The sequence below is a fragment of the Perissodus microlepis genome, chromosome 5 (assembly GCF_051167445.1).
Source record: "Perissodus microlepis isolate ML-2025 ecotype Zambia chromosome 5, ASM5116744v1, whole genome shotgun sequence".
NCBI lineage: Eukaryota > Metazoa > Chordata > Actinopteri > Cichliformes > Cichlidae > Perissodus > Perissodus microlepis.
In genome coordinates this window covers 11,250,606-11,275,483 of record NC_140465.1, presented here as the reverse complement: position 1 = coordinate 11,275,483, position 24,878 = coordinate 11,250,606, and the positions used below count along the sequence as shown (strand labels likewise).

Below are 24,878 nucleotides of genomic sequence, written 5' to 3'. Positions count from 1 at the left end.
GTAAAACAGTTATTTAAATGAAGACCATCAGGCAGTATCATTTGGATAGTCCAAAGCAGTCTCAACAAAAGACATAAATACGTTGCGCCATCCTGTGGTGCGTAGGCACACTGCATGTGTTACCCTTCCAGACTTTTATTGAAGAGTGAACTGAGTGTGTAGCAGGTTAAGCAACACGACATGACATAAAGATAGTTTTTGTTTATTTCAACAGGAAAAAGATATGAAATCACCACTAACTTTAGACATCATTTCTCAATAGCACCATTTAACTGAAATTTCACAAAATCATAGCGCACCCTCTAAATGATTTTGGTCAGTATAACAGTATTTACTAAGATGGCAGAAAAATCTGCAAAACAAAACATTTTGCACAACTTGGCACATATTGAGAGCACATACAGTATATGGCACCAGGCTGAGAACCTGCTGAATGTCTGAAATTATTTGGTGATCTGATACAAACTAGTACAGTACTATTATATATCTGTGGTTTTAATAGAGGAGAAGCAAGTGTTGTCATTTATATCAGTGTGATGGTTTTCATTTCTGGTTCTTCAGATGTAAACATCAGTCCACAGTGCCATGCAGCAGTTGTCACTGCAACAGTTTGTTTTGCAAAATCCCGTCCTTATGCACAATCGTGTTAATGCACATTAGTTCAGTGTTATCAAGGTCCAGAAGAGAAGCCTTTTTTTAACACAACTTCTTGATTAGTTCAACAGAGCAGCAAATGAGAACGCAGTAAGACACTGAGGAACCTTAAATGGCTGAGAAAGGGAATTAAGTGCTACATCTGAGAACTAATATCCAACTCAAAAGTTGATTTAATTTGTTTGTGCTTAGATTGGCACTTACAGCTTAAGTGTTCACTAACCTAACTACTTAGGCAAGCAAATGAGAACCTTATCCATGTAAAGTATGAACATTTTAAATGCAGATAAAGTAAGGATCAGGTGGCACACGCTGAGCTTGTAGCTGTTAAATACAGTACTATTGGATATTGAAAATAATGAGTGTTTATGTAGTTCCTCTGCAGTCTTTTTATATAATGGTAATCATGTTGGTAGGGTGTTATTTTATAATAGTAATTATGTTTTCAGTCACTAATATGAAATAATATAGAAAGTGTATGTCAGCTAAAGCATATATTGTACATGATCCACCTGTTAGAAACCCCACTGTAATGTTTCTACAATATAAAAAGTACAAAGAACCCTTTCTAAATTCATAAAACCAAATATTTTTTTCATCACTAGCTTTAACAACCCTTGCATTACACAAGCTAATTCTTTAAGGAACCAGGTCTAATAGGTTTGTCCTCCTCTGCAATCCCCACAGTGAGGGATCAACGTTTGTCTCCACAGATTACTTTCAAGTCTGTTGGACTGTGATCCAGACTGCCTCCTGAATGGTTGACCTGCGCTGTGACACGCTCTCGAGAGCCAGTGGTGACAAGTGTTCGTGTGCATGTTGGCATTGTCAGTCATCTGCTATTTTGTCAGACTCTGGAGAACACCTCGAAGAGGGAGGCAACTGCATGCATGCGGTAGAAAAGGTTCAAAGGGATGGCAAAATTGAGAACTGTGCTCCATATGCTGAAGCCGTATGTCTCCTCTTCCAGTCCGTTGTCATACTGTGGCCTGCAGCCAAAGGCAGAAAGAATCCACAGCTGAAATGGAAAAAAGAGAGAGCTCTAATTAGATACACCTGAATTCATATACTTTTAGCTACTTAGGGGCAGAACAACAAGGTAGAAACACAACAGTGTCATTTTATAAGGCTTAAAGTTGCCTGTTTATATTATTATATTTGAAATTCAATTAGCCAAAAATGCTGTAATTAGTCTCTGTTACCTCTATTTTTACTTTTGCTACCATCACTCCTGAGGAAAATATCTCAGTGCTCCACTACCTTCACCACAAGCTAGTAACGTCCTCACTTTAGTTATAATCTCAGTTATAGCTAATGATTGTTACACGTCACATAGCACTTAATGGAGAGTTTTGTATCTGTTGTTGATGAGAGTAGTGAAACTAAACCAAAACAATATAAATGTGGCTTAAGCATATTAAAATGAGGGTGATTGGCATGGAATCCCTCTTTGGGTTTACCACTATGGCAATAGTGAATAACAAATATATTAATTACAGAAGCTTAAAATGAACAAACAATAACTCTTGACTTTTGGGAGTTATCCTAGCAAAAAGAAATGAACTTCGCATTTTGTTGGGTAAAATACACTTAACCAAATGAAGTTTCAAATGGTCAGTAGATTTTACATCAGCTCGATCAATTCCACCTATTAAAAAAACTAATCATCACAGACCAGTTAACCAGTGCTTACCGAAATGTTACACATAATAAGGAAAACGGCAATATTCTTCAGGATCTGCCTCTTTATATTTGGGCGTTCCACTGTTTCGTTTCCCACAGGCGCTGGCACATCTGAATGTTTCCGTGGGCATCCATAAACCTGCTCACTCTCCTCCTGCTCGCTCTCAGTAGAGACACAGCTCCTGTCTGGAGATTCAAAAGTTCGGTTGATGATGCCATTGTACGGCGGAGCGAGAGAGGAAGTGACAGAGAAGACTTCTGGAGCAGCTGGTAACTCTGGGTCCTGCCTCTCTCTATCCTCTTGCTGGCGATACAAAGACTCTATGATGAAGAGATTCTGGACGTATTTCTCCAACACAATAAACAGAGAGTAGACCAAATTTGTCCAGCGGTAAGGAGGGTTGCTTCCGGTGCTTAGCACAGACACTATGCTGCACCATGACATGAACCAGGAGCCAATGGAGGATCCAAACAGCACCTCCGTGTCCAGCTGTCTTGACGGGTTCTTGGAGGTGTCCAGCGGCATGTGGTTCACTCGGTATATAAGCAGACCCGAAGCACCGGCGCAGCACATGACCGTCAGCATGACGATGGCATAAATGTAGAACATGGAAACGGCTGACCTTCGCATCTGGATTGACTTCTCTACATGAGTAACGTAGACCACCAGTATTCCGATACTGCTGGCCAGGGCAAGTAGACCCACAAGAGGACCTAAGATCAAGCCCCGGTTTTTGGCAACCTGCCTTTTATGGTTTGAAGTGAGGTCAATGGTGCGTCCAATATTTCTCCACATCACAAAAAGCAAGACAGAAACAAAAATGTGGTATTCAATATTGAAGGGGTAGAGATAGTAGAGGCTGGTGGCGAACATGGAGCATGTGCTGGTAGTGCAGTTACATTGTGGTTGTGAGTACTCTGTAAAACAGTTAAAAATGTGGGCAAACACATGAGTTACAGGGAAATAGAACAATAAAAAGAAGCTGACTATGCCAGTGCTGTCTTACATTAGTACAGCCTGTCTGTTTTTTAAGATAAGAACAAAATGAAAGACATGTTAGGCAATGATACTGTTCTGAAAACTAAATGTTAGAAACAATTTAAATGTAAAATAGAATGAATAGTAAATCTTTTACAGGTTGACAACAACAACAAAATGGATTATATCATCATAAAAAACATAAAGATACACAATAATCATTCAGATTCCACACTGCAAGTATACACACATATGCCATAACAGAATGTCTATCTTGAGGCTTAATATTGTCTGACTCAACATCAAACATGGCATGTACAGGTCAGATAGCAATGTACAACCCCAATATAAAAATATGTTGGAATACTGTGTAAAGTGTGAGTTAAAACAGAATTCAGTGGTTTGAAAAACTCCTAAACCCATATTTTAGTCACACTAAACCATCGGGAAAAAATTTAATATTTAAAATAATATATTTATCACACATTTATTATTTCATGAAAAAAATATTTGTTCATTTTGAATTTGATGGCAGCAACATGTCTCAAAATAGTTGGAATAGGGGCAACAAACGTGTAGAAAAGTAAGTGGTACTGAAAAGAGACAGCTCAACGAACATTTTGCAACTAATTAGGTTAATTGGTAACTGGTCAGTAACGTGATTGGGTAGAAAAAGGACATCTTAGAGATGCAGAGTTTCTTTTTGTAAACTGTATCTAGAAATTGTGGAACAAATTTAGAATAATGTTCCTAATAATAATGTTAAAATTGAGAAGATTTTGAATATCTCATTATCTACAGTACATAATATCATTAAAAGATTCAGAGAATATTGATAAGTCTCTATGTGCATAAGACATCAACTTTGGGATGCTTCCAAAGGTCACATCCTTTAGTATTATTAAATGTCACAGTACCATATACAAATACAGGTTAAAGCTCTATTATACAAGGAAGTGACCATATGTGAACATAACCCAGAAACACTGGGATTTTCTCTTGTCCAAATTGCTTTTGAAAATGGACTTAGGCAAAGTGGAAACGTGTTCTGTGGTCAAATTGAAATTTGAAATACTTTTTATGAGGCATTTTTTGAAAACATGGATGCTGCTTTCTCCAGGTTAAAGAAGAGGGAGACCATCCAGCTTGTTATCAGCCCTCAGTTTAAAAGCCTTCATCTGTGACAGTATGGGGATGTAATGTAATTGGCAGCTTGCACATTTGTAAAGTGCTGAAAGATGTATATAGGATTTAGAGCTACATATGCTCCAATCCAATCAATATCTTTTTTCAGGGAAAGCCTTGCATATTTCAGCAAGACAGCTAAACCATATACTGGATCTATTACAGCAGCATGGTTGCACAGTAGAAGAATCTGGGTGCTGAGAATTGCACCAGTTGAAAGCATTTGCCACATCATGAATGAAAAAATATGATGATGATTCAGGACTCTTGAGCAGCTAGAATGCTATATAAGATGGGAATGGAACAACATTCCTCTCTCAAAACTCCAGCAGCTGTCTCCTCTGTTCCCAGATGTTTATGGACTGTTGTTAAAAGCGGAGAGGATGCTACGCAGTGGTAAACAAGATTCTGTCCTAACTTTTTTTAGTCATTTAGCTGCCCTAAAAATTCAAAATGTGATAATATTTATATTAACATGATATGTCTCAGTTTAAACATTTGATTTGTTTTCTGTGCTCAGTTTAAATGAAATGTGGGTTGATAAGATTTGCATATCATTGCATTCTGTTTTTATTTACATTTTACACAGTGTCCCAACTTTTTAAAACTTTAAATCAGACTCACATGAAATAACAGAGTGCTCTGTTTAGGCTTATTCCTCTCTTTCGATTTTTAACCATAAAAATATGTTTTTTTTTAGGGCTTTGAGACAAATTTTAAGCTATTGAATTTTTACTAATCTTCTCTAATGAATGTGTTGATATCCTTGTGCTGCCCTAAGTTATACTGCACTATGACAGGACATCCCAACTTTTTGGTTTGTTGCAAACCCCTTTTGAGTGCATATGGTTTGTGGAAGCTGTAGCATATTCACATTTATCCAAAATTGAGGAAATAATAATAATAATGATAATAATAATAATAATAATGATATGGAAGGAAAAAACCCAGAAGAATAAAAGTATTATTCTGTAGAGACTTGTAATTCTCTTTATTCAACAACATTTGTTTTATGATTACTTCTGACATCTTGTTGCTCGGTTTTACAAGATTACATGAATTTCAAAGCAAAAGATTTCTTTTAAAATTTTGTTGCCTCTCAACCAGTATACCACCCACTGTACTTACTGGTACACCCCCTTTTAATTTGGAATTTAAATATTTCTTCTTCTTAATATATATATTGCATTAATTGTTGGGATACCTTATCTCTTAATATGTTTTATGCCTTTTAAGCCCTTTAAACCTGTATTTGTGACACTGAGCTATACAAAAAAATTAAATTGAACTAAATTAAAAAAAAGTGATTTTTATTTATTTATTTTATTTATTTAATGATGAAAATGCCAATATGTTTTTGTGTGTGATTGTTTGTTTGCGAGAGAAAGAGAGCAAGCAAGTTTCTGCTTTTGAGTATTTATTAATCATATTGTATTCATTTGAAATTTCCTTCATTAGCTGAATGCACGTCTTGTACACTTCCTATGGTTACACTGTTGCCCTCTAGGTCTTAAGCCCCCTCCCAACTCACCTGCTCCTGGCCCCCATCACCCCCTCCTTTCCCCCCGAGCCCACTACTATGGTCATGCACCCTTTAATTAAAAAGTGAACAACAGCCAGGGTGCAGCCAGCCTCACAGTCAGCCGGATATGAAGAGGAGTAGCAGAACCCCTCAACCCTAAGCTTAGATGTATCAGTTACTGTAATTGCAGTACCCTTGGGACTAAGCAGCCTGGGGACAAAGCCGTCTGAGGTCAAGTGGGGGGTTGCCAAAGGAGGTGGTGGTGGCTGAAGTGTGGGGAAAGGACTGGGGAGGGGGCAACAATATGTGTCTTCTGAAACCTAATAGAGAGACATTCGACACAAACAAGACCCGCTGAGCAGCCAGGCTTACCTCCCTTGCTCTTCCAAGCCCTCCTCTCTTTCCCTTTTCTTTCATCCACTGAAGTGAGTTCTCAAGCGGACTATTGTACTTTTCTTCTAAAAACAAGCCTGCAATCGACCCCCGGGTCCTTACCTGTAGTGAGGTTTACGAGGCCCAGGGCAGAAAGTCTCCTCTTATGGTTGTTCAGGAAGTGTTCAGCCTCTGACATCACACCACTGCACCACAGGAGGATGTTGGTAAAGACTGCATGGATTACACCAAATCTGAGGAGACAGCAGTTGAAAATAAGACACCCGATCACCTAACAGCAAGTATAAGTGACAGGATTTAGCTGTGTTGTTGAGCTTGTTTCATGGCATTGATTAAAATAGAACTATGGACACATAATTTGCAGGTGCAAAAACAAACAAAAGAAAAAAAGGATATATTGACTAAAGGCCGAGGTTATCACACATTTCACACACCTCTCAAATGTTTCAAAGCTCTTGATGACATCCTTGATGTGAAACCAGAGAAAATGCACCTAAATAAAACCCAAACACAAGTCTTAAAAAAGCTTGACAAAGTCATATCCAAAATGCAGTTTAGTGATTTTATCAAGCTTCAGAAATACACTTCATAATATACTAAGTACATACTTATTGTAAACTTAATTCTATTTATTTGCTTAAGTCATTGCATTTAACGATTCCCACTGATATATGCAGTTACACTCAAGCGACATGGACAATGATCGGATTATACTGTCGCAGCAACGCTCTCTACTTGCCTTAACAACAAAGAGCACATTATTCTAAGATCTTGAAATAGTATATGGGAAAAAAAGATACTGCTGAAAGAGTGTCACATTTTAAAAGTTAAACCTAGGCTGTGCACTTACCTGTGCCATAGTGTGAGTTGCGTGGATGACAGGATATACCACGAGCACCGCCGACACACAAGGTTGAAAACCAACATATTGCCCAATTCGGAAAGCATCCATAATCAGTGAAAGGAGTGCAAGAAGGGTCAAACCACCTAGAAAAAGAAAATTATTGAGCGATATAATCAAAGAAAATAAAGTCTTTGTGACCACATATGTTAACATTCAAGTTCTCTTTAAGTTATGAAACAAACATATAGTGGTCGCGCGCATAAATCCCTTTAATTTTCACACTAACGGAAAAAACAGTTGCATAAATACTGTGCGCATTTGCTTGTTTAATCTCGCAAACTCACCTCTTATCCAGCCTGAGGTGGCGTGTACATCTTTTTCTGGCGGCGCGCTCTTTTGCCTGTCCCGTACCAAGATGTACCACATCATCCAGAGCAGCTGGAGGATCATGAGGCAGGTAGTGAAGGACCGCAGATCCTCTTCTTTAACGGAGGGGTTCTTGTTTGCGATGGCAAGCATCAACGCCGCCCCGATCAGCAGCAGATTGGTCCCGTATTGCCCGCTCAGGAACTCCGCGTTCTTCTTCGGATAGTCTTCAGACAAACTGATTTTTAGTTTGCTGAAGATCTTCTTGTCCTGCTCGGAGCTGGACGACGACGAGGAGCTGTTGCTATACTTGTTCGGACACATAATATCCAGGCCGTTATGTTCCACCATGGTGAGAGGCATGTGCAAAAGGCGCAGTGCTGGGAGAAATGGAAAGTCAAAGCCGTGCAAAAGCCGTGCGCTATAAGTGCATTTGAGGGAGGCGAGACGTGTAACCTGTTGCCTCTAGGTGGGGATTCAGATGGATAGGTACCGTGCCAAACATGCATTCAATCTTCAAGATCCGGCTCAGTGGCCACGCATAGTTTGAATGGGCTTGATAGATGCCATTGTCATCTTGTAGCCCTGAAACAAATATCTGGTCGTGTACCAGGCTCGCTGAGTCACTGAAAAGTGAAGATTATGTTTCAGTCTTTCCGAGAACGCGGTCTTCTTGGAACTACCATACGTTTACAAAAAAAAAAAAAAAAAAAAAAAAATAGCTGAGTCTGCTGTGCCAACCATTCAGCGGGCTACCTAAAGAAATAAAAAAAACTCTATGCGTGGGCTTGGCCACAATAACAGAAACAACTGAGCTGTGCCCACCTCTTTAGAGCAGCTGCCAAACAGTCCGTCCAAGTCTGCTATCAGGTGTTAAGCGTACACGCCTGGATAAGATGAAAGAGAACATGACATTTCTCAAATCTGAGATTTTTACAGGCTCCAGGAGAGTGGCCTGTTGTGACAGTGACTTAAATCTAAGTGCTCCTAACACAAATCCACTTGGGACTGAGATGTGGTTAAAATATTTGCTTTCAAGTCGGTTTAAAAAGGAAGAAGAAGACGAATCAGATTTCAGTGGTCAAGTATACAATGGCTTTTTGTGAGTGGATGTCAGGGAGACCGTGTAGGCCATGGGCAGTAAGATCTCTTAAGGATATGACCGTGTAACCTATTAAATAACATCCGGGCGGACACACGCAATCAGCCCAGCAACAGAATAACTGCTCACACCGATCGCGGTGATTAATCTGATGCGATATTGTTTTTAAACAAATTCTTCTTAAATAAATATATAAAATGTAAAAAAAAAAAAACAGCTGGTGTTTCTATGCAGACAGAACGGTGGGTTCGCAACAGCTCTCGTTAAGATTTAAGAGCCTGAGTTCATTCTAGTCAAGAAAAATGGACTTCAAAATATTTTTCAAAACTAAATAAAACTGGATAAATTTGTTCATTTAGGCTCTTTCTTAAATTTCACCGATAGTTGCTTTGATATAAGTCTAGCATTTCCGAAAATTCACATTTCGCCAGTTGCTGCCAGCAACATAACGAATCAACCTTTCCACGAAAGGTCTTTTAGTCTTATTTGCGAAACTGCAGCGCGCACCAGCTGACTGCGGTGTGCGTCATATAGCCTAACTGTTCTGAAGCTGGCAATCAGTGAACTGAGGAAGACAAACTCCCTCTTTCGAGCCTTGTGTTTCTGATTAGCTGAGATGTCCATTATCCTTTGACGCCGGACTCGGGACACAATGGCATCACGAGTATTCAAAAGATGATCACGTCAGGGTCCATCTCATTTGCTGAGTGGACCAGTGATTTCTTGATTAGCGATAAAAACGCTCGACAAAAAAAAGAGTAAAATCTGTTCTTTATCTGGATACTTTAATGGGCTATTGAGCAGGTCTAAAGGTTTTGATTGAATTCGAAAATACTCATTTCAGCCCTTTGTTGATTGCTCGTCTGGATCCACAAAACAAAGCAAAGACCATTGAATTTCAGAGTAGCTTGAGGGAAATTCTATAGCAATAAGATTTACTGTAAAAGCCTCTTTTTAATATCTTTAAAATGTTTTTAAAAGCGTCATTTGAGATTATTGTGTTGCATTCTGGTATGGTGATTACTATTATTCTTTTTAACTCCACTACACTGAATTGACAGCAGCTTTTAGGGGTCTCCTTTTTTAAGAGAAGACACTAAAAGAGGCCATTCTGATCACTCTAGACACATAACTGTATTTTCCCTGTATACTTGCATAAATAATTAAAATCTTGACTCCTTAATTGCTGCAGTGAAGAATGTCATTATAATCTGAAAATATTAATTTTACCATCAACAGTATAGTTATAGCCCTGCTTTGAATCGTTACCCTGGACAAATGAGTCACAATAACAGTTGTTAAAAAAAATTAGCAAGATTTAACCATTTCAAATTCTCATCTTCTCATAGTTTAAAGTTACTGCTTCTAAAACTCAAAAAACAATGAACTGCCAGTTATTTTATTGCACTACAGTTCACCACTTGCATTATTATTTACATAACTCACATATGGTTGCCATAATAGGCCAGGTGAAAGAAAAATGGGTTATGATGTAGGGAGCTTTTAATTGAGTTGGTCCTAGACTCTAAAGTTAGGAGCCCAGTTTCAGTCCAAACTTTGCTACAATGGCTTAAACCTCTGATGTATACTGCCGTGACTGGCATGGAGATGCTGGGTCCTTTAAGTCCTGTGGACTGTGGATGACAGCATCACTGGCCTGGGCTTGTTCCGGGGGATGCTGCAAAGGTATAATAGGATCTTGGAGATCAAGTCAATGCATTTGGTTTCCTGAGTAGTTTTTTTTTGTGGTGTGGGCCATTATTCTTCTGATGGGTGTGCCGTAACTATGGGAGGGTGTGCTTTGTCTGAGAAAATGTTTGTTTGGGTGGCATGTGTCAAAGTGCTATCCACATGAATGCCATGACCCAGCGTTTTCAACAAAGAGTGTTGCACTGTAACAGTATGATCAATGTAATTCACTTCCACTGCTAGAAGTTGAAACGTTTGTGTAATGTTTGCATAATCTGCAATAATAATGCCATTATTTTATAGAATGTATTTCAAGAGACTCAAAGAGTCCTGACATAATAGGAAAGATTATTGTAACCACTAAAAAGCAAAAATATATTAGTCACATTAAAAGCAGTTCTAAAAAAACAATAACGATCATTCAGTGTCTGGTGCTTGGCCTTGACAATGGAGATTGACAGATGGCCCGGGAGCATGGAGGTGGAGCAGATCAAACAGGACAAGGATTTTAAATTGAAAGGGTTGTTAGACAACTAGGCAGTTCTGAATGAAATTCAGCCTACTATTGCTTTTCATGTGGTAAAAATGGTCTGAGCCAAAATGGATAGGTCAGTGTAAGTGAGCCTTAAAAAAGCATGTTTAATTTTCCCAGAAATTGTCTGCTGTAAATTTATTTTTACTTTACTTTTTACTGAAACATTCTACATTTGGAACATACATCAATTTATCTTATATAGCCACCATATGAATATCCATAATATTTTACATAAAGCATTTAGTGAGCTTGCTGCTACATGTGTTTACAAAAAATATGTGTAGAACATGTTTTTTTGTGTGAGCGTATCTAGTTTGTTAAGATTTAGCACTGTAAAATAATGAAGGGTTAGGGTGTGCACGCCTTATATTCTCCTAGTTAAACGGAAAACAGGCTGGCAATATTTTACTGAAACGAATATACAACATGCAAACATACAACAGAATACAAGATATAGTTTACAAAACTTCACAAATGAAAAAACAACAATAAAAAAGGTGGTTTGACTTAGAACACTGACACAATATGCACACAGTACAGAATGTTAGGTTGACACTTACTCACTCCTCTCGCATCAAGCTGGCCCAACTTTTCTGAAAAGTGAAATATTGAGTTTTCTCACCCTGTTGCAGTTTTGTTGAATTGTCTGCAGTTGTTGGTCCTAGTTCTGTTCTTCTTACACGTTCATCCAAATAATAAAATAGATATGCATATCTTTTTTAAAACATTTATTTTTTACAAAACAATTTAAAAACAAATATAATTAAATAAACTGATGTCATTCAATTTTGAATACATCACAGAAACTCTACTTGTCAACTAAATATACCTCAAAACAAACTGGAAAGGAGAAATCAGATCAGGATCAGGATTTTTATCCACTAGGTTATTGCAAACCCGAGTGCATAAAAAATCTTCTATCAAAGAAAAAGAAAAGATAATAGTGCTTATCCCACGTTTCCTTGGAGTAGCAGTTGCCAAAGACACTTCAACTGCAAACCTTTCACCATCTATGAATGTTACTGACATTAAATTATAGCACACTATAACACACCTAACACTTACTTCAGCCAACTCATGAGTCCATTCAGTGATTAGACTGCAACAAACCTTCCTGCTCCTATACTATGTTATAATAAAATAAACTCAGTAAAAGATTGCAAATAACTTATTGTGAGTTTTCAATCACTGCAGTTTGAACTCAAGTCTATGACTGCAAGAGTTTGGTTATCAGCGGGGAGCATGGTTTTCTGATAAACTGTAAATGATATAAATATATCCTACAAGAAGTTGTGAATTCACTTTAAAATGTCATATGTTTTTAATGTGTTATTTCATGAGGACGTTTTAGCTACTTGCTGAGACAAATATATGGACGTGGCACCATGGAGGTAGGTTATATATTTGATTAATTTTTCTCAGTCCTTCCCTCTCATCAGCTAGTCTTAATTTTAGCATTAGCTAAGTGTAGCCTAGCTAACAGTGAAATATGACCTTTGCTCACAGTCTGTCACTACTTTTTGTGACCAGGTTTTTGTTTTGAAATCATAAACTTTTGCTTTGAAGGTGGGAGACATTAGATGTAATGAATTAAAAGTAGGATTTCAGAGGAAAGGTATTTGTGGTTGTAGTTCACCATTTGCCATTTCCTCACTCAGAGGGGACTCAGCTGGATGGGGTATCAAAACTATTTTAACTTGTTAGTTGTAGTTGTTCTAAGTTGTCTTCTCTCTTTAGCGCATTAATAATACTGCTGGAAGCAGTTACAGTTAGCTCTCAGCGAATTCACCCCTCTCTGCTTACGTGTATCATGGCAAAGACAGAAAAGATTTGCCTCTTCTCCACTAGTGCCTACTGAGCTCTACTCGACTGGACTTGACTCTACTGGGTTTCGTTCGTTTTGTCATTTCCATTACTGAGTGCCACTTCAATGTGGGTGGACTATTTACACCACAGCAACTTGAAAGCCTCATGACGTCGTTTGTATGTGACACAAACAGAACACATTCTGTCATCAACACAAAAATGTCTACACTTTGTCAGTGGACCTTCTTTGCCAGGTTTCAAAAATGGGGGGTTGATTCTTGTGAAGAAGTTGCGCTCATGACTCGTCCAGTGACATTCAGTTTGTTGACACCATATTTTCTGCTTGATTCAGCTTGCTTGGAAATTCAACCAAGTAGGTACTAAAAAGATACCTGGGTCCCAAGTACTAACACTTAATTGAAAATTTAGATTGTAGGTGCCAGCGGCGGTCCTAGCCTGCTTGGTGCCCCGGGCGAACACTTATTCACTCATTTTTCTAAACTGAGCACCTGATGGCTTTGAACTTTTCTTGTCCATCTTCCATTGGTTTTAATTTTGCACTCCAGTATAAACACAAATCCCCCAACCTGAGGATTACCACAACATAACCTAATAGACCTACACCTTAGTTCACAGATTCACTTTGTCTAAGATGTATTTCTGGGATTTCACACAACCCAGGATTCAAATCATGAATACATAATGGGCTTGGATTTACATCATTATGAATGAAATGTGCTCTATTTGGAAGTAGCCGGCCTCCTCCCCATTCGACGGGTTGTGTGTGAGACTTTAAATCATCAAACTGTAAATTATAAATTTTAAATTGTTATTGATCCCTTTACCCCGAGTCCTAAAGTCTATATTTATTTTCTTACTCTTCTTATATATATTGTTTGTTTACTTGCACTGCTGTAACTGGAGCCACGTCATCTCGTGTCTCTATATACTAGACTGTATGTAGCGGAGATGACAATAAAGTTTACTTTGACTTCAGCAGCGAGCAGGCGCACCGAGGGTTCTCGCGCTCACTTTTCGCGTATAGAATTTTCAAAAAACATCGGTGCAAATTATAAGTCTGTATCATGATATCTGGTGCTTTCGTGTTTGTTGTTTTGTTTTTATTTTATTTTGTTTTATTTTGCGAGTTGGTTATTAGATGCTGCGCACCGGAGGGCACCCTTACTCCCAGCAAATGGGCGATAGAAAACCGATCGGTGCCTATGCCATTCCCAAAACGCGCTGGCATGATGTCAGGGCAGCATGAGTACGAGTAATGTTTTTTTTTTGCCGATGCCCGTGATGCCGCCCCCCACCACGATGCCGCCCCGGGCAACCGCCCGTGTCGCCCGTATCAAAAACCGCTACTGGTAGGTGCTAATGGAAAAGTGCCATTTGAGACTCCAGAGAGGAGCTTAAGGACCAGGCAAATTATGAAAAACTGCAATTTTCTGATTTATGTATGTATATACTATTTTACAAATAGTAGAAAATTTACTTAGCTTGGCTTTAAGATAGAGTACTTGTTAAGTCTGGTCATGCTTTCTGGTACATCTACACTTTGGCAAGTATTGTTCCTTAAACGTTTAATGCGGAAGCATTTACTATGTCTTAATGCTCAGTAATCTAGGTAATTAAATCCAAGAAACCTGAATCTGTTTATCTGGATATAGCATTTTCAATGGGATAAATGTTTCATCAGTCATCCAAGTGACGTCTTTGGTATCAGCTGACTGCAGGTTTCCACAGTTTCCCCAACCTTATAAAAAGGTACAGTTGCATAACAGCCAAAACTGGCACCGGTGACTGACAATGGGCTGTGAGTTCAGGTTCATGATCATTACTATGCAGTTTGTCATGGCCATTGATCAATGGCCACAAGTACCATTCAGAGAGCTGAGGAATAGCTGCAATCACAGCATTGTAAGGGCCAGGGATGCAGAATAACATCACATCAAAGAGGCACTAAATAAATATCAGCTGGGCATTTGTCAAATGGTACATAAAAAAGCTCTAAGATTTATACATCAGGGAAACCAAAGAATCACTGGCACAACATAGAAGAGCTACCTCATCAGGCCAGGACTCTACAGCCTATTTAGACCTACAGGACAGGAACCTGGGATGTACACATCTCAGTTAATCAGGTGTGCTGATATTCTCACATACCTAAATGATGGGTTTTTCACATGTGTGTGAGTGGGTGGGTGCCTCTGCCTTAATGGCAGCAAGGCTCTCGCCACTGGTGTTTTCTGCCACCTCTGCCACTCTCTGTAATGATCTCCAGTTGTTGGCAGAGCAACTCCTACACCAGGTTCTCGATTGTGATCCTATAGAAGTTAGAGGAGATGCTAGAATTCCTGTCAAACTTCCTAAGGCTCCTTAGGAAGTATAAGCACTGACAAGTGTTTCTGACCACAGTGGCTTTGTGAAGGATCCAGGAGAGATCCTCTGTAATGTTCATACCAAGGAACATGAAACAGCTGACACTTTCAACCTTAACACCACTGATGTGGATAGGCTAGTGTTCTTTTCTGCGTTGATTTCTATAGTCCACTATCATTTCCTTTGTTTTGCTGATGTTGAGAGAGAGGTTGTCCTGACACCAGATATTTAGTGCCTTTCTCTCTGTAGGCCGTCTCATTGTCTGTGATAAGCCCCATGATGGTCATATCATCTGCAAACTTAATGATAATGTTGGAGCTCTGCTAAGCAACACAGTCATGAGTGAACAAAGAATGCAAGAGGGGAATAAACATGCAGGCTTGTGGTGTTCCTGTGTTATAAGAGAGGAGGAACTCTCACTAGGAGTTGTGAAGAAGTTGAAAATTCTGGTGGACATCCCAAACACAAGGTCAGTGAGTTTGGACACAAGTTTCAAAGGGATGATGGTGCTGAATGTTGAGCTGTAATCAGAAAAGAGCATTCTCATATGTGTTCACTTCCTCCAGATGGGTTAGGGCAGTATGTGTTGCCAAGGTGAGGACATCATCCATGGCTCTGTTCCTTTTGTAGGGAAATTAAAGAGGGTCCAGTGCATTAGGGAGAGAGGAACAGGTGTATCTTTTCACCAGCACTTCATGATGTTCACTGGTTTCATCATTCCTGGACAGGGGAACAATTGTGGGCACACTGAAAGATGTGGGAACCATAGACTACTTCAGAGAGAGGCTGAAAATGTTGGTGAACACCTCTGCCAGCTGGTAAGAACTTGCTCTGAGAACATGACTTGGAATGCTGTCTGGTCCCAGAGCTTTGTTTGAGTTGACCTTTATGAATGACTCTCACATCAGCCCCACGGCTGTTCTTTGTTGGCTGGGGCAGAATGAATGTGGAAGCTGTTAAGCTCATCTGGGAGCAACATGGTGGGTTGAACACTGATTATGTCATGGTCCGACAGCCCTCGCCTGGCTGCCTGCCCATGTGTTATTGTGTGCATGTCGCTCCCTTCCCCTCTCCCTCTCTCTCTCTCTCTCTCTCGGAATGGGATTGTTTACCTCCGAGCGGTGACGAGCATTCCCGAGAGTGATCCCGCGCAGAGACTGGCCGCACCTGTTGTCGATCGGAGCCGACCAGCTGTAGCCAATTATCCGCCATCTCCGGGCTGCCTTCTTAACAGGGCGATCGAGCTTCGGTCTGCGCTGGATCATTGTGTGAAGCACGGTAGAGCAGCGCGGATGAATTAATGTCGATCCTTCTATCTTCCGAGTCGGGTGATTCTCTGCTCCTCTTCTTTCTTCAACTTCCGGGGTGGACTACCCTTCAGTTGTATGTAGGGGGTCTCAACCGAGTTCCCCTTTTTTTGCCAAGAGCCTTTCTGACCTCCTAGGCTCTACCGCCACCGCACACTGGCTCCCGTGTTGCCAGGTCTCGCCTTTCCTTTCAGCTCGACTGGGTGCGAGATCCTCTCCACCTCTTTGAATTATCTGGTCCAGCTTGGGCCCGACCTCTTCTTCTTGAGCCCTTTCCGACAGACCCAATTCGCCTCTGGCACCGCATGCTCCTGGTATCTGTACTGCTTACAGAACCATAACTCCATCGCTCCACCTGTAACTGAAAAATAAAAATCCCCAGAAAACCCTCTTTTGGCACATGGACCTCGCCATGCGTCCACTCCACACAGTTAGAGATGAACAAGAAAGTTGCACATTCTCTCAAAAAATTCCCAGGGCTTCTCCCTTGGACTAACTCTACTCCCAGCCTATAACCATTTCATACAAAAACATTAGCCAGTGGTTAAATGTTAAGCTTGTTCAACTCCCAGCTCCACCTGGAGCCTGTACCCTAGAAGACAAATCTGTAAGTTAAATCAAACTTCACATTTGCAGCCAACTGTAGCTCATAAGAGTAATAAAGTACTCAGCATCACAGAGACAAGTATCATGTGCAGGTTTTCTCAAATCATTAAACAACAATTATTGCCATAATTTGCACTAAATCATGAATCATTCCAATTTATTCCACATTATAATCAGTGACTTTCCTTAAGCAATGTCACTTCACTCATTTAGTGGTCAAGTCAGTCAAGTCTTGTCAGCTTTTACCAGTCCAGTCAGTTCCCCATTTTTATTTTCACTCATTATTCAGTCATTCATTCATTCATTCTTTGCTGATAGTGGAACCTATCGTCGCATTTCGTTTCCACCCTCAGCAAAATGACGTCATTTCAAAAAGAAAAAGAAGAATTTAGACTGGATTACCTCGCTGAATCCTTTTGGACAAGGACTCTCAATGTCCCAAATAAGTGGCTCTCTCCCGAGCCCATTGTAATTTTGGAGAAACTCACTTGCAACGGCTTTCCCGGTACGTATCGTATAGCGCTTTTAATTCCCATTATGCAGATCTGCTTAAAGAAAAGAAATTCCCAAACAAAACTCCCAAACAAAACTCCCAGTGCACTGTTCAAAAACCAAAAAAATTAATAAATAAATAAAAATAACAAATCAAATATGAAAAATAAAAATACAGAAGCCCGGTCTTAGGACTTGTCCCAGAATATTCTTCCTCTAAAAAGTGAAAAAACACCCAATCTAAAAATTGGTGAAAAAAAGAAAAATGCCTCAGCCAATTAAATCCCCAAAACTTTCACCAACCAACCCACACGCTTCACACAAACGCAATATTCTTTGAAATGATCAGTTTCTTCCTTTGTCCCCAGGTGTGTGCCATGGTAAAACCTTCCCCATACATCAGAAACAAAACAAAACGAAAAACTAAAAATCAGCTAGTCTCATTTAAACCCTCGCTGCAGGATTATGTTCGCCCCTGCTATCATTCAATCATATTCCCCAAAATAATACTAATTCAGTCGTCTATGTATCACTTCTCAACCCACTCAATGAACCAGACCAGATGATGGTAACCGTATTGCCTACTTAAAATCGCGTTTGTTCCTAATGAGCTTCATTACGCACGTGTGTGTGTGTTAGTAGGGTTAATACATTTTCTATTTCTGTGTATCCTTTTATTTACCTTCCCCCTTTTTTCTGAAACAAAACTCCATTCACTCCAAATTTTTGTTTCAGAAACATCTAAATGAAAATCTCTGTCTTAGTCAGGCACAGCTAAACCCCAAATGCTTGCAGGTTACCATCGGCAACCACGCTGTGTGTTGTTAACCCCTTCTACAAATACCCTCTTTTGATGTGTGCCACTCTATGTATGATTGTGTGCTATCTGTAGTGCATATAATGTGCATGTGTGGTGTTGTCTTTCCATTTTCTCTAGCAGTACACTTGCATACCTCAGTGCTTGTCTTCCTCCCCCTTTTGTGGTGGTCTGGACACTGTCAATCCTCCACTTCAAGGCAGTCGCTTGTCTCTCCGGATTCCTTAACCCAATTTGATTCCCCACACTAAAACAGCATTCCTCTGTGTCCTCACCTGCTCCTCTCACTCCGTTCTCCTCTCCCACTTTGCAGTCCAATGACAGTTCTTCTTTTCTCCCACTGTCTCTTTCATTGCCATCTTGCTCCAAACATGGCAAATGTCAAACTCCAACAATCTCCTCAAAAGTCCTTCACACACAGTGAAGTTGCAGCTTGCTGGAAACACATCTCCATTCATCCAATCAAGATGATGGATCTTCTCTTTCTGATGCCGTTTGCCCATAGTGCTGCTGGTCCTCTCTGCTCAGGACTCTGGTATTGTCCACTGTTGATGTTCATGGCTGTGCTTCTGGAACTGCACTCCTTGTCTTCAAGGAGAGATTAGCTTCCTTGGAGCTTGCTTTTTCAGGATGAGGAAGGGAAGCTGCAAAACAATTCAGCCAAAATTCAGGCTGGGTGTTTCTAATGATCTTAACCTATAATTTTCTTCTGACTGCTGCCCATGGAAAATTGATCCAGGTCCGTTCCCCACCTGTAATCGACAGACTGAGAGACTTTCACTATTCACTGTGACTGCATATATTTTCATCACTCCTAAAGCAACACATCTCCGCTTATTTTGTTTTAAACTCTCCTGACTTTAAACCCCCCAAAATGAAATGTTTATTTGTTCTTAACTGCAAACACAAAAAATCTTCTTGATGTTGTTATTAATTATTTTCATCCACAACACTCCAAATCATGTTTTCTTTTGTGTCCAGCAGCAGGGGAAGAAGGCGACCTGTAGTATCACTGCTTCCCCCAGTTGGAGACAATTTCCCACTCACACTTCCACACTTTATATTTTCTTTGTTTTCATTCTTTTTCTTTTTTTTTTTTTCTTTTTTTTACCCCATTGTTTTACACCCACACATTAACCTGTTAACTCACTCCTCCAACCTCATTTTCCTTTCACCCCAACAGCTCTCATCCAGTCCACAATCAAATTCTCCATTCATATTAGTACTGTACAGCACTTTGGTCTACCAGGTGTGTTTTTAAAGTGCTATATAAATAAATGATGATGATGATGATGATGATTCATCCTTAAGTACTTGATCACCTTTAAATGTCACTGTTAATTTTATCAATTTATTTATCATTACCTTAACACTAATCCACTGTTTAGTTTTCTTTATTTATTTTAGTTCATTTTCTCCTATTTGATCACTTTGATTTCTTGACTATTATTATTTCACAGAAAATCAACTAATCCACTTTGTCTCCCTTTTTTGTCATCAAGGAATTCACACACACACACAGCCTGGTCACTCGCCCCCACCTTTCTTTCTCTCACACACACACACACACACACACACACACACACACACACACACACACACACATCTTACTCCTCGTTGGTTCCACCTATGAACCCGCCCCTCGAGGCTGGCTCTCACACACCTCATGCTTCTCGCAGTTCCATTCACAACTTTCTGCGAGACACTTCCTCTTGCTGTGATTCAGGACAACGCCCTGATCAGCACAAAGAGCGGGTGCCGTCCGCTCTTTTACACCTCAACCAAACTAGGACAATTAGGCTCACGATCTTCAGATCGCGCCACGTTTGCCTCACGAATTATTCAAACTGCGCCACGGACTCGATACCGCGGTTTCTCTCTTCCCCAAAATAAAACCAAATTAAACCCCCCAATTGACTTCACAGTTTGCAACATTTCGTGACACGGCCTCCTGCCGCAATTTCTACACACCACAAACACACACTTTTAGACACAAATTCTTTTTTGTTACTTTAATTGACTCCCGTACTTCGGACGAGACACAGACTCTAACTGCGCTTTCACACACACTACACAGTCCTCTTTCTGCATCAGGCACTGGTTCAACTCAGCTCGGAATCTAACCGGCTAAAGCAACCGATCCTGCTTTTATGCAGACTTTAGACTGTGACAGGGACTTCTACCCCGAGTTAGTTATTTAGGAGTTCCGAATCCCCAGGTTACCACCCTGGACCTCCTGTCCCACAGGTCTCACCCTCTTGTCCAAGAGGGAGTGGGGCTGCCAAGCCCAGAACACACACGGCCCTCAGCCGGTGACGAGGCCTTAAACCCTGCTTTCTAACTAAATAGTAACACACGTCTCCTGCTTTAACGCACGGGGGCGGATCACAACACCGCCACTTTTTCCTAATAACTAAGACAGATCCCACACGGCCGCGGATGAAACACCTCTTCTATTAACTAATAACTAAGACGGATCAAACACCGCTTCTTTTACCTACTGAGTGAATTTACACTGGGGTACGCTCAACTTAGCAAACAGATAATTTAGGCTTTATTCAATATGCACGCTTCAAAAATAAACAGGTCGTGCTTACCTTTTAATCATGTGAGCTAGCTCTCTGTTCGCCTCGTTTCACGATCTCAGCTCTGCCAATTCATCCTCTCTGTGCCTTGAGCGAATCCCGGGTTTTCGGCACCAAAACTGTTACGAAACCAGTTTCGCCCGGTTCTTTTTTATTCCTCGAGGCATCCAGAGACGGCACAGGACTCATTAGTCATTTCACAAAACCTTTATTCATCTTCAGTTAAGCATGCATCTTCTAGAAGGGGAGATGTGCAAGGCCAGTGTCTCTCTGCAGATCTTCCACTCCTTTGTTTGTTACAGTCAACTTTATAGAAGTGACCCCATCATAAAATCCCCATGGTGTGCTGCAAACTCTGTGTCTGTGTGTGTATGCACGAGCATGTGAGTGCCTGTGTGTGTGCATTCCCATGTGTTTATGTGAGTGCACGTGAGTGAGTGTGCATGTAGGTGTGGGTGCGTAACAGTTAAAGCACTGTGTGTGTGTCTCTGTATCTGTGGCTTCCTGCCGGTCACAACAGTAATCTCCTCACCCAGTCTACACCAAATTCCTTTAGACAACATACAAAACACAGTTAGCATATTACAAACACTGAGACCCCCACTCTGCATCCACTGGGCCATTGGCCTCTTGTTTTCTTACATTTACAGATAAGGTGGAGAGTCTCCTGCAAACCTACTTCCAAGTTATGGCAATTATGAACTTTTATTAAAGGTACAAGCATCAGCATCAGCAATCCCCAACTGTAGCTTCCTGTCTCCTTTTATGACAGGCAAACCCCCAGTGTCCATAAATTCCTTTCTCTCTAAACAATTACACACACTCTCAGGCCTATAGCTAAACCAACTGAAACACACAGACAAATCCTTCCCTATTCCTCTGATCTACTGCTGGACCCTCTCATCTAAGCAAATTTAACACATTGTATTCTAATAATTATTTTCTTGTACTCACACTGTCAGACCTGATTGTTGTACTTTAAAGAAAAAATACACGAAACAGTATTTCATAAACTGGTTATCACAAGGAAGAATTTACTCAAACCCTTCTGACTGGTTAACAAGCACTAGTGTGACTCCTATTCTGAAAATGTCATTTGTTTTTGCACACAACTGCAAAAACAAATGACCTGTCAGTAAAAGGGATTATTTGCATTGTATGATGGCTTGAGAGGTTTTCACTGACTGAAACTGTATTTACATAACAAGGTGTCTCGTGTGTGTCAGCTACTGTCAGCTTTTTCTCTTTTTTTTGCATTGCAGATGTTACCAAAGATTTATTGCCAGTCATTCATCATAATTTATGCTTTCAGTACAGTTTTGCTTAGATGCATTGTTATCTGTTTAGTTATCATTTTAACATCTTGTGATGCAAGGGTCTTGCATCACAAGATGTGATGCAATTCTGACGAAGCTTTAATAAATTTTATACATTTATTTAAAAGTAATGGATCAGCTCCTTAATTATTACTGTCATGTCAAAGGTTTGCCTTTTGCTTAAGAAAGAATGAATTTGGATTATATATCTGAAATCAGAATCAGAATCAGAATCAGAAAGGGTTTTATTGCCAAATGTTGAGCAGGTTTACAACATTAGGAAATTGCTGCGGTGCTTAGTGCAAACATACTGTCATAAATAACGCTTAAATAGACATGAGAAAAAAAATAAAATAAAAAATAAGAATAAGAATTAAAAGTGCTAAGTAGATAGATATATACATGATATATACATGAGTGCAGGTGGTGATCAGTGCCAAACATGGAATGATGCAGTGAACACAGCGTAGGGTCATGTGTTAGTGGTGGGAACAGTCATACGGTTATTGTTCATGTGTCCAACAGCAGAGGGGAAGAAACTGTTCTTATGGCGAGAGGTTCTGGTGCGAATGGACCGGAGCCTCCTGCCTGAGGGGAGCAGGTCAAACAGACTGTGTCCAGGATGAGAAGGGTCAGCTGAGATCCGAGCTGCACGCCCCAGTGTCCTGGAGGTGTACAGGTCCTGCAGAGATGGGAGTCTGCAGCCAATCACCTTCTCAGCAGAGCGCACAACACGCTGCAGTCTCTGTTTGTCCCTGATAGTGGCTCCAGCGTACCACACGGTGATGGAGGAGGTGAGGATGGACTCGATGATTGCAGTGTAGAATTGCATCATCGTCCGTGTTGGCAGGTTGAATTTCTTCAGCTGCCTCAGGAAGTACATCCTCTGCTGGGCTTTCTTAATGACGGAGGTGATGGTGGGCTCCCACTTCAGGTCCTGGGTGATGGTGGTACCCAGGAAGCGGAATGAGTCCACAGAGGTGATGGGGGTGTCAGTCAGGATGATGGGGGGGAGTGGGGCTGTGTGCTTCCTGAAGTCCACAATAATCTCCACTGTCTTCTGGGCATTCAGCACCAGGTTGTTGTGGCTGCACCAGGACACCAGACGTTCAACCTCCCTCCTGTAGGCAGACTCATCCCCGTCCGAGATGAGTCCAATAACGGTGGTGTCATCTGCAAACTTGATTAGCTTGACAGACTGGTGGGTGGAGGTGCAGCAGTTGGTGTACAGGGAGAAGAGCAGAGGAGAAAGAACACAGCCCTGAGGGGAGCCGGTGCTGATGGTCCGGGAGTCCGAGACATTCTTTCCCAGCCTCACGTGCTGCTTCCTGTCCGTCAGGAAGTCAGTGATCCACCGGCAGATGGGATCAGGCACATTCATCCAGGAAAGCTTGCCTTGGAGATGGTCTGGAAGGATGGTGTTGAAGGCAGAGCTGAAGTCCACAAACAGGATCCTGGCGTAGGTTCCTGGGGAGTCCAGATGCTGCAGGATGAAGTGTAGGGCCATGTTGATGGCGTCATCTACAGACCTGTTGGCTCTGTATGCAAACTGCAGGGGGTCCAGGAGGGGGGCCGTGAGGGTCTTGAGATAGGAGAGAACCAGGCGCTCAAATGACTTCATGACCACAGATGTCAGAGCCACAGGTCTGTAGTCATTTAGTCCAGTGATCCTTGGTTTCTTGGGGACAGGGATTATGGTAGAGGACTTGAAGCAGGCAGGCACATGACATGCCTGCAGTGAGGAGTTGAAAATGCCAGAAAACACTGGGGCCAGCTCGTTTGCACAGTGTCTGAGGGTGGCAGGAGACACACCGTCTGGGCCGGGAGCTTTCCGAGCATTCAGATTCTTAAACTGCTTCCTCACACCTGCTTCATGAATATGAAGAGCAGTGGTGGGAGGAGGTGGTGTGAAATCCCCCTTTGTGTGGGGTGAGGAGGGGGGTGTTGTAGGTGAAGTGTTTGATGGTGGTGATGGCTCTATGGAGGGGGGAGAGGTGGGGGAATGAGTGTCTCTATTGTTGGGGCCGTTGGAGGTGTGAATCTGAACAAAAGCTGCCTGTGTTCAGTATGCAGGATTTGAAATTGGTAAATGAAAAAAGGAAAGTCTAAAATCAAAGCATAAGAGTCGAGATACAGACAGTGAACAACAAAGTGCTAATGTGGAATATCACAAGGAACGAGCAGTTTAACCCAGCTAAAAATGCCCCTCTCATCTCTGTGACAAACGTGTATAAGATGCAATTTCTAAATTGGCTGAAAGTGGGCGTCAGGTTTCGTCGAGCAGCTCGGATTTCAAGATGCTGAGTAATATAATTCCAATTTATCACCTTTTTTCAACTGCACATTACATCCTCAAAGTTAAACTTTGCCATTATCCATTTCCAATAAAATAAAGTTATATAACTTTAGCTATTTTTGCTAAAAAATTTGATTGTCAGACATATCAACAATATCATTAAAACTTACCATAAATGCTGTCATATGACAAAGTCAGGATACTATTAGTCTATATGGGGCGATCGTGGCTCAAGAGTTGGCAGTTCGTCTTGTAATCGGAAAGTTGCCGGTTCGAGGCCCGGCTCTGACAGTCTCGCTCGTTGTGTCCTTGGGCA

The 24,878-nt window shown here is 40.9% G+C and overlaps 2 protein-coding genes across 2 annotated transcripts in view; both read right to left on the bottom strand.

Moving 5' to 3' along the window:
• Positions 1-186: 186 nt before the first annotated feature.
• otop1 (otopetrin 1) lies at positions 187-11,569 on the bottom strand. The gene is made up of 7 exons (XM_084927805.1): positions 8,452-11,569; positions 7,605-8,252; positions 7,267-7,403; positions 6,851-6,909; positions 6,519-6,649; positions 2,348-3,255; positions 187-1,672 (listed from the first exon to the last, which is right to left on the bottom strand). The coding sequence occupies exons 2-7, from the start codon at positions 7,987-7,989 to the stop codon at positions 1,502-1,504; spliced, it is 1,791 nt and encodes a 596-aa protein (XP_084783931.1). The 5' UTR covers positions 7,990-8,252; positions 8,452-11,569; the 3' UTR covers positions 187-1,501.
• A 96-nt stretch (positions 11,570-11,665) lies between these two features.
• The window catches only part of tmem128 (transmembrane protein 128), a 29,216-nt gene continuing 16,003 nt past the window's right edge, over positions 11,666-24,878 (bottom strand). Inside the window, exon 4 of the mRNA XM_084927809.1 lies at positions 11,666-16,811. Within this exon, the coding sequence (XP_084783935.1) occupies positions 16,778-16,811 (34 nt within the window). The 3' untranslated portion in view covers positions 11,666-16,777. The remainder of the gene's footprint in view (positions 16,812-24,878) is intronic.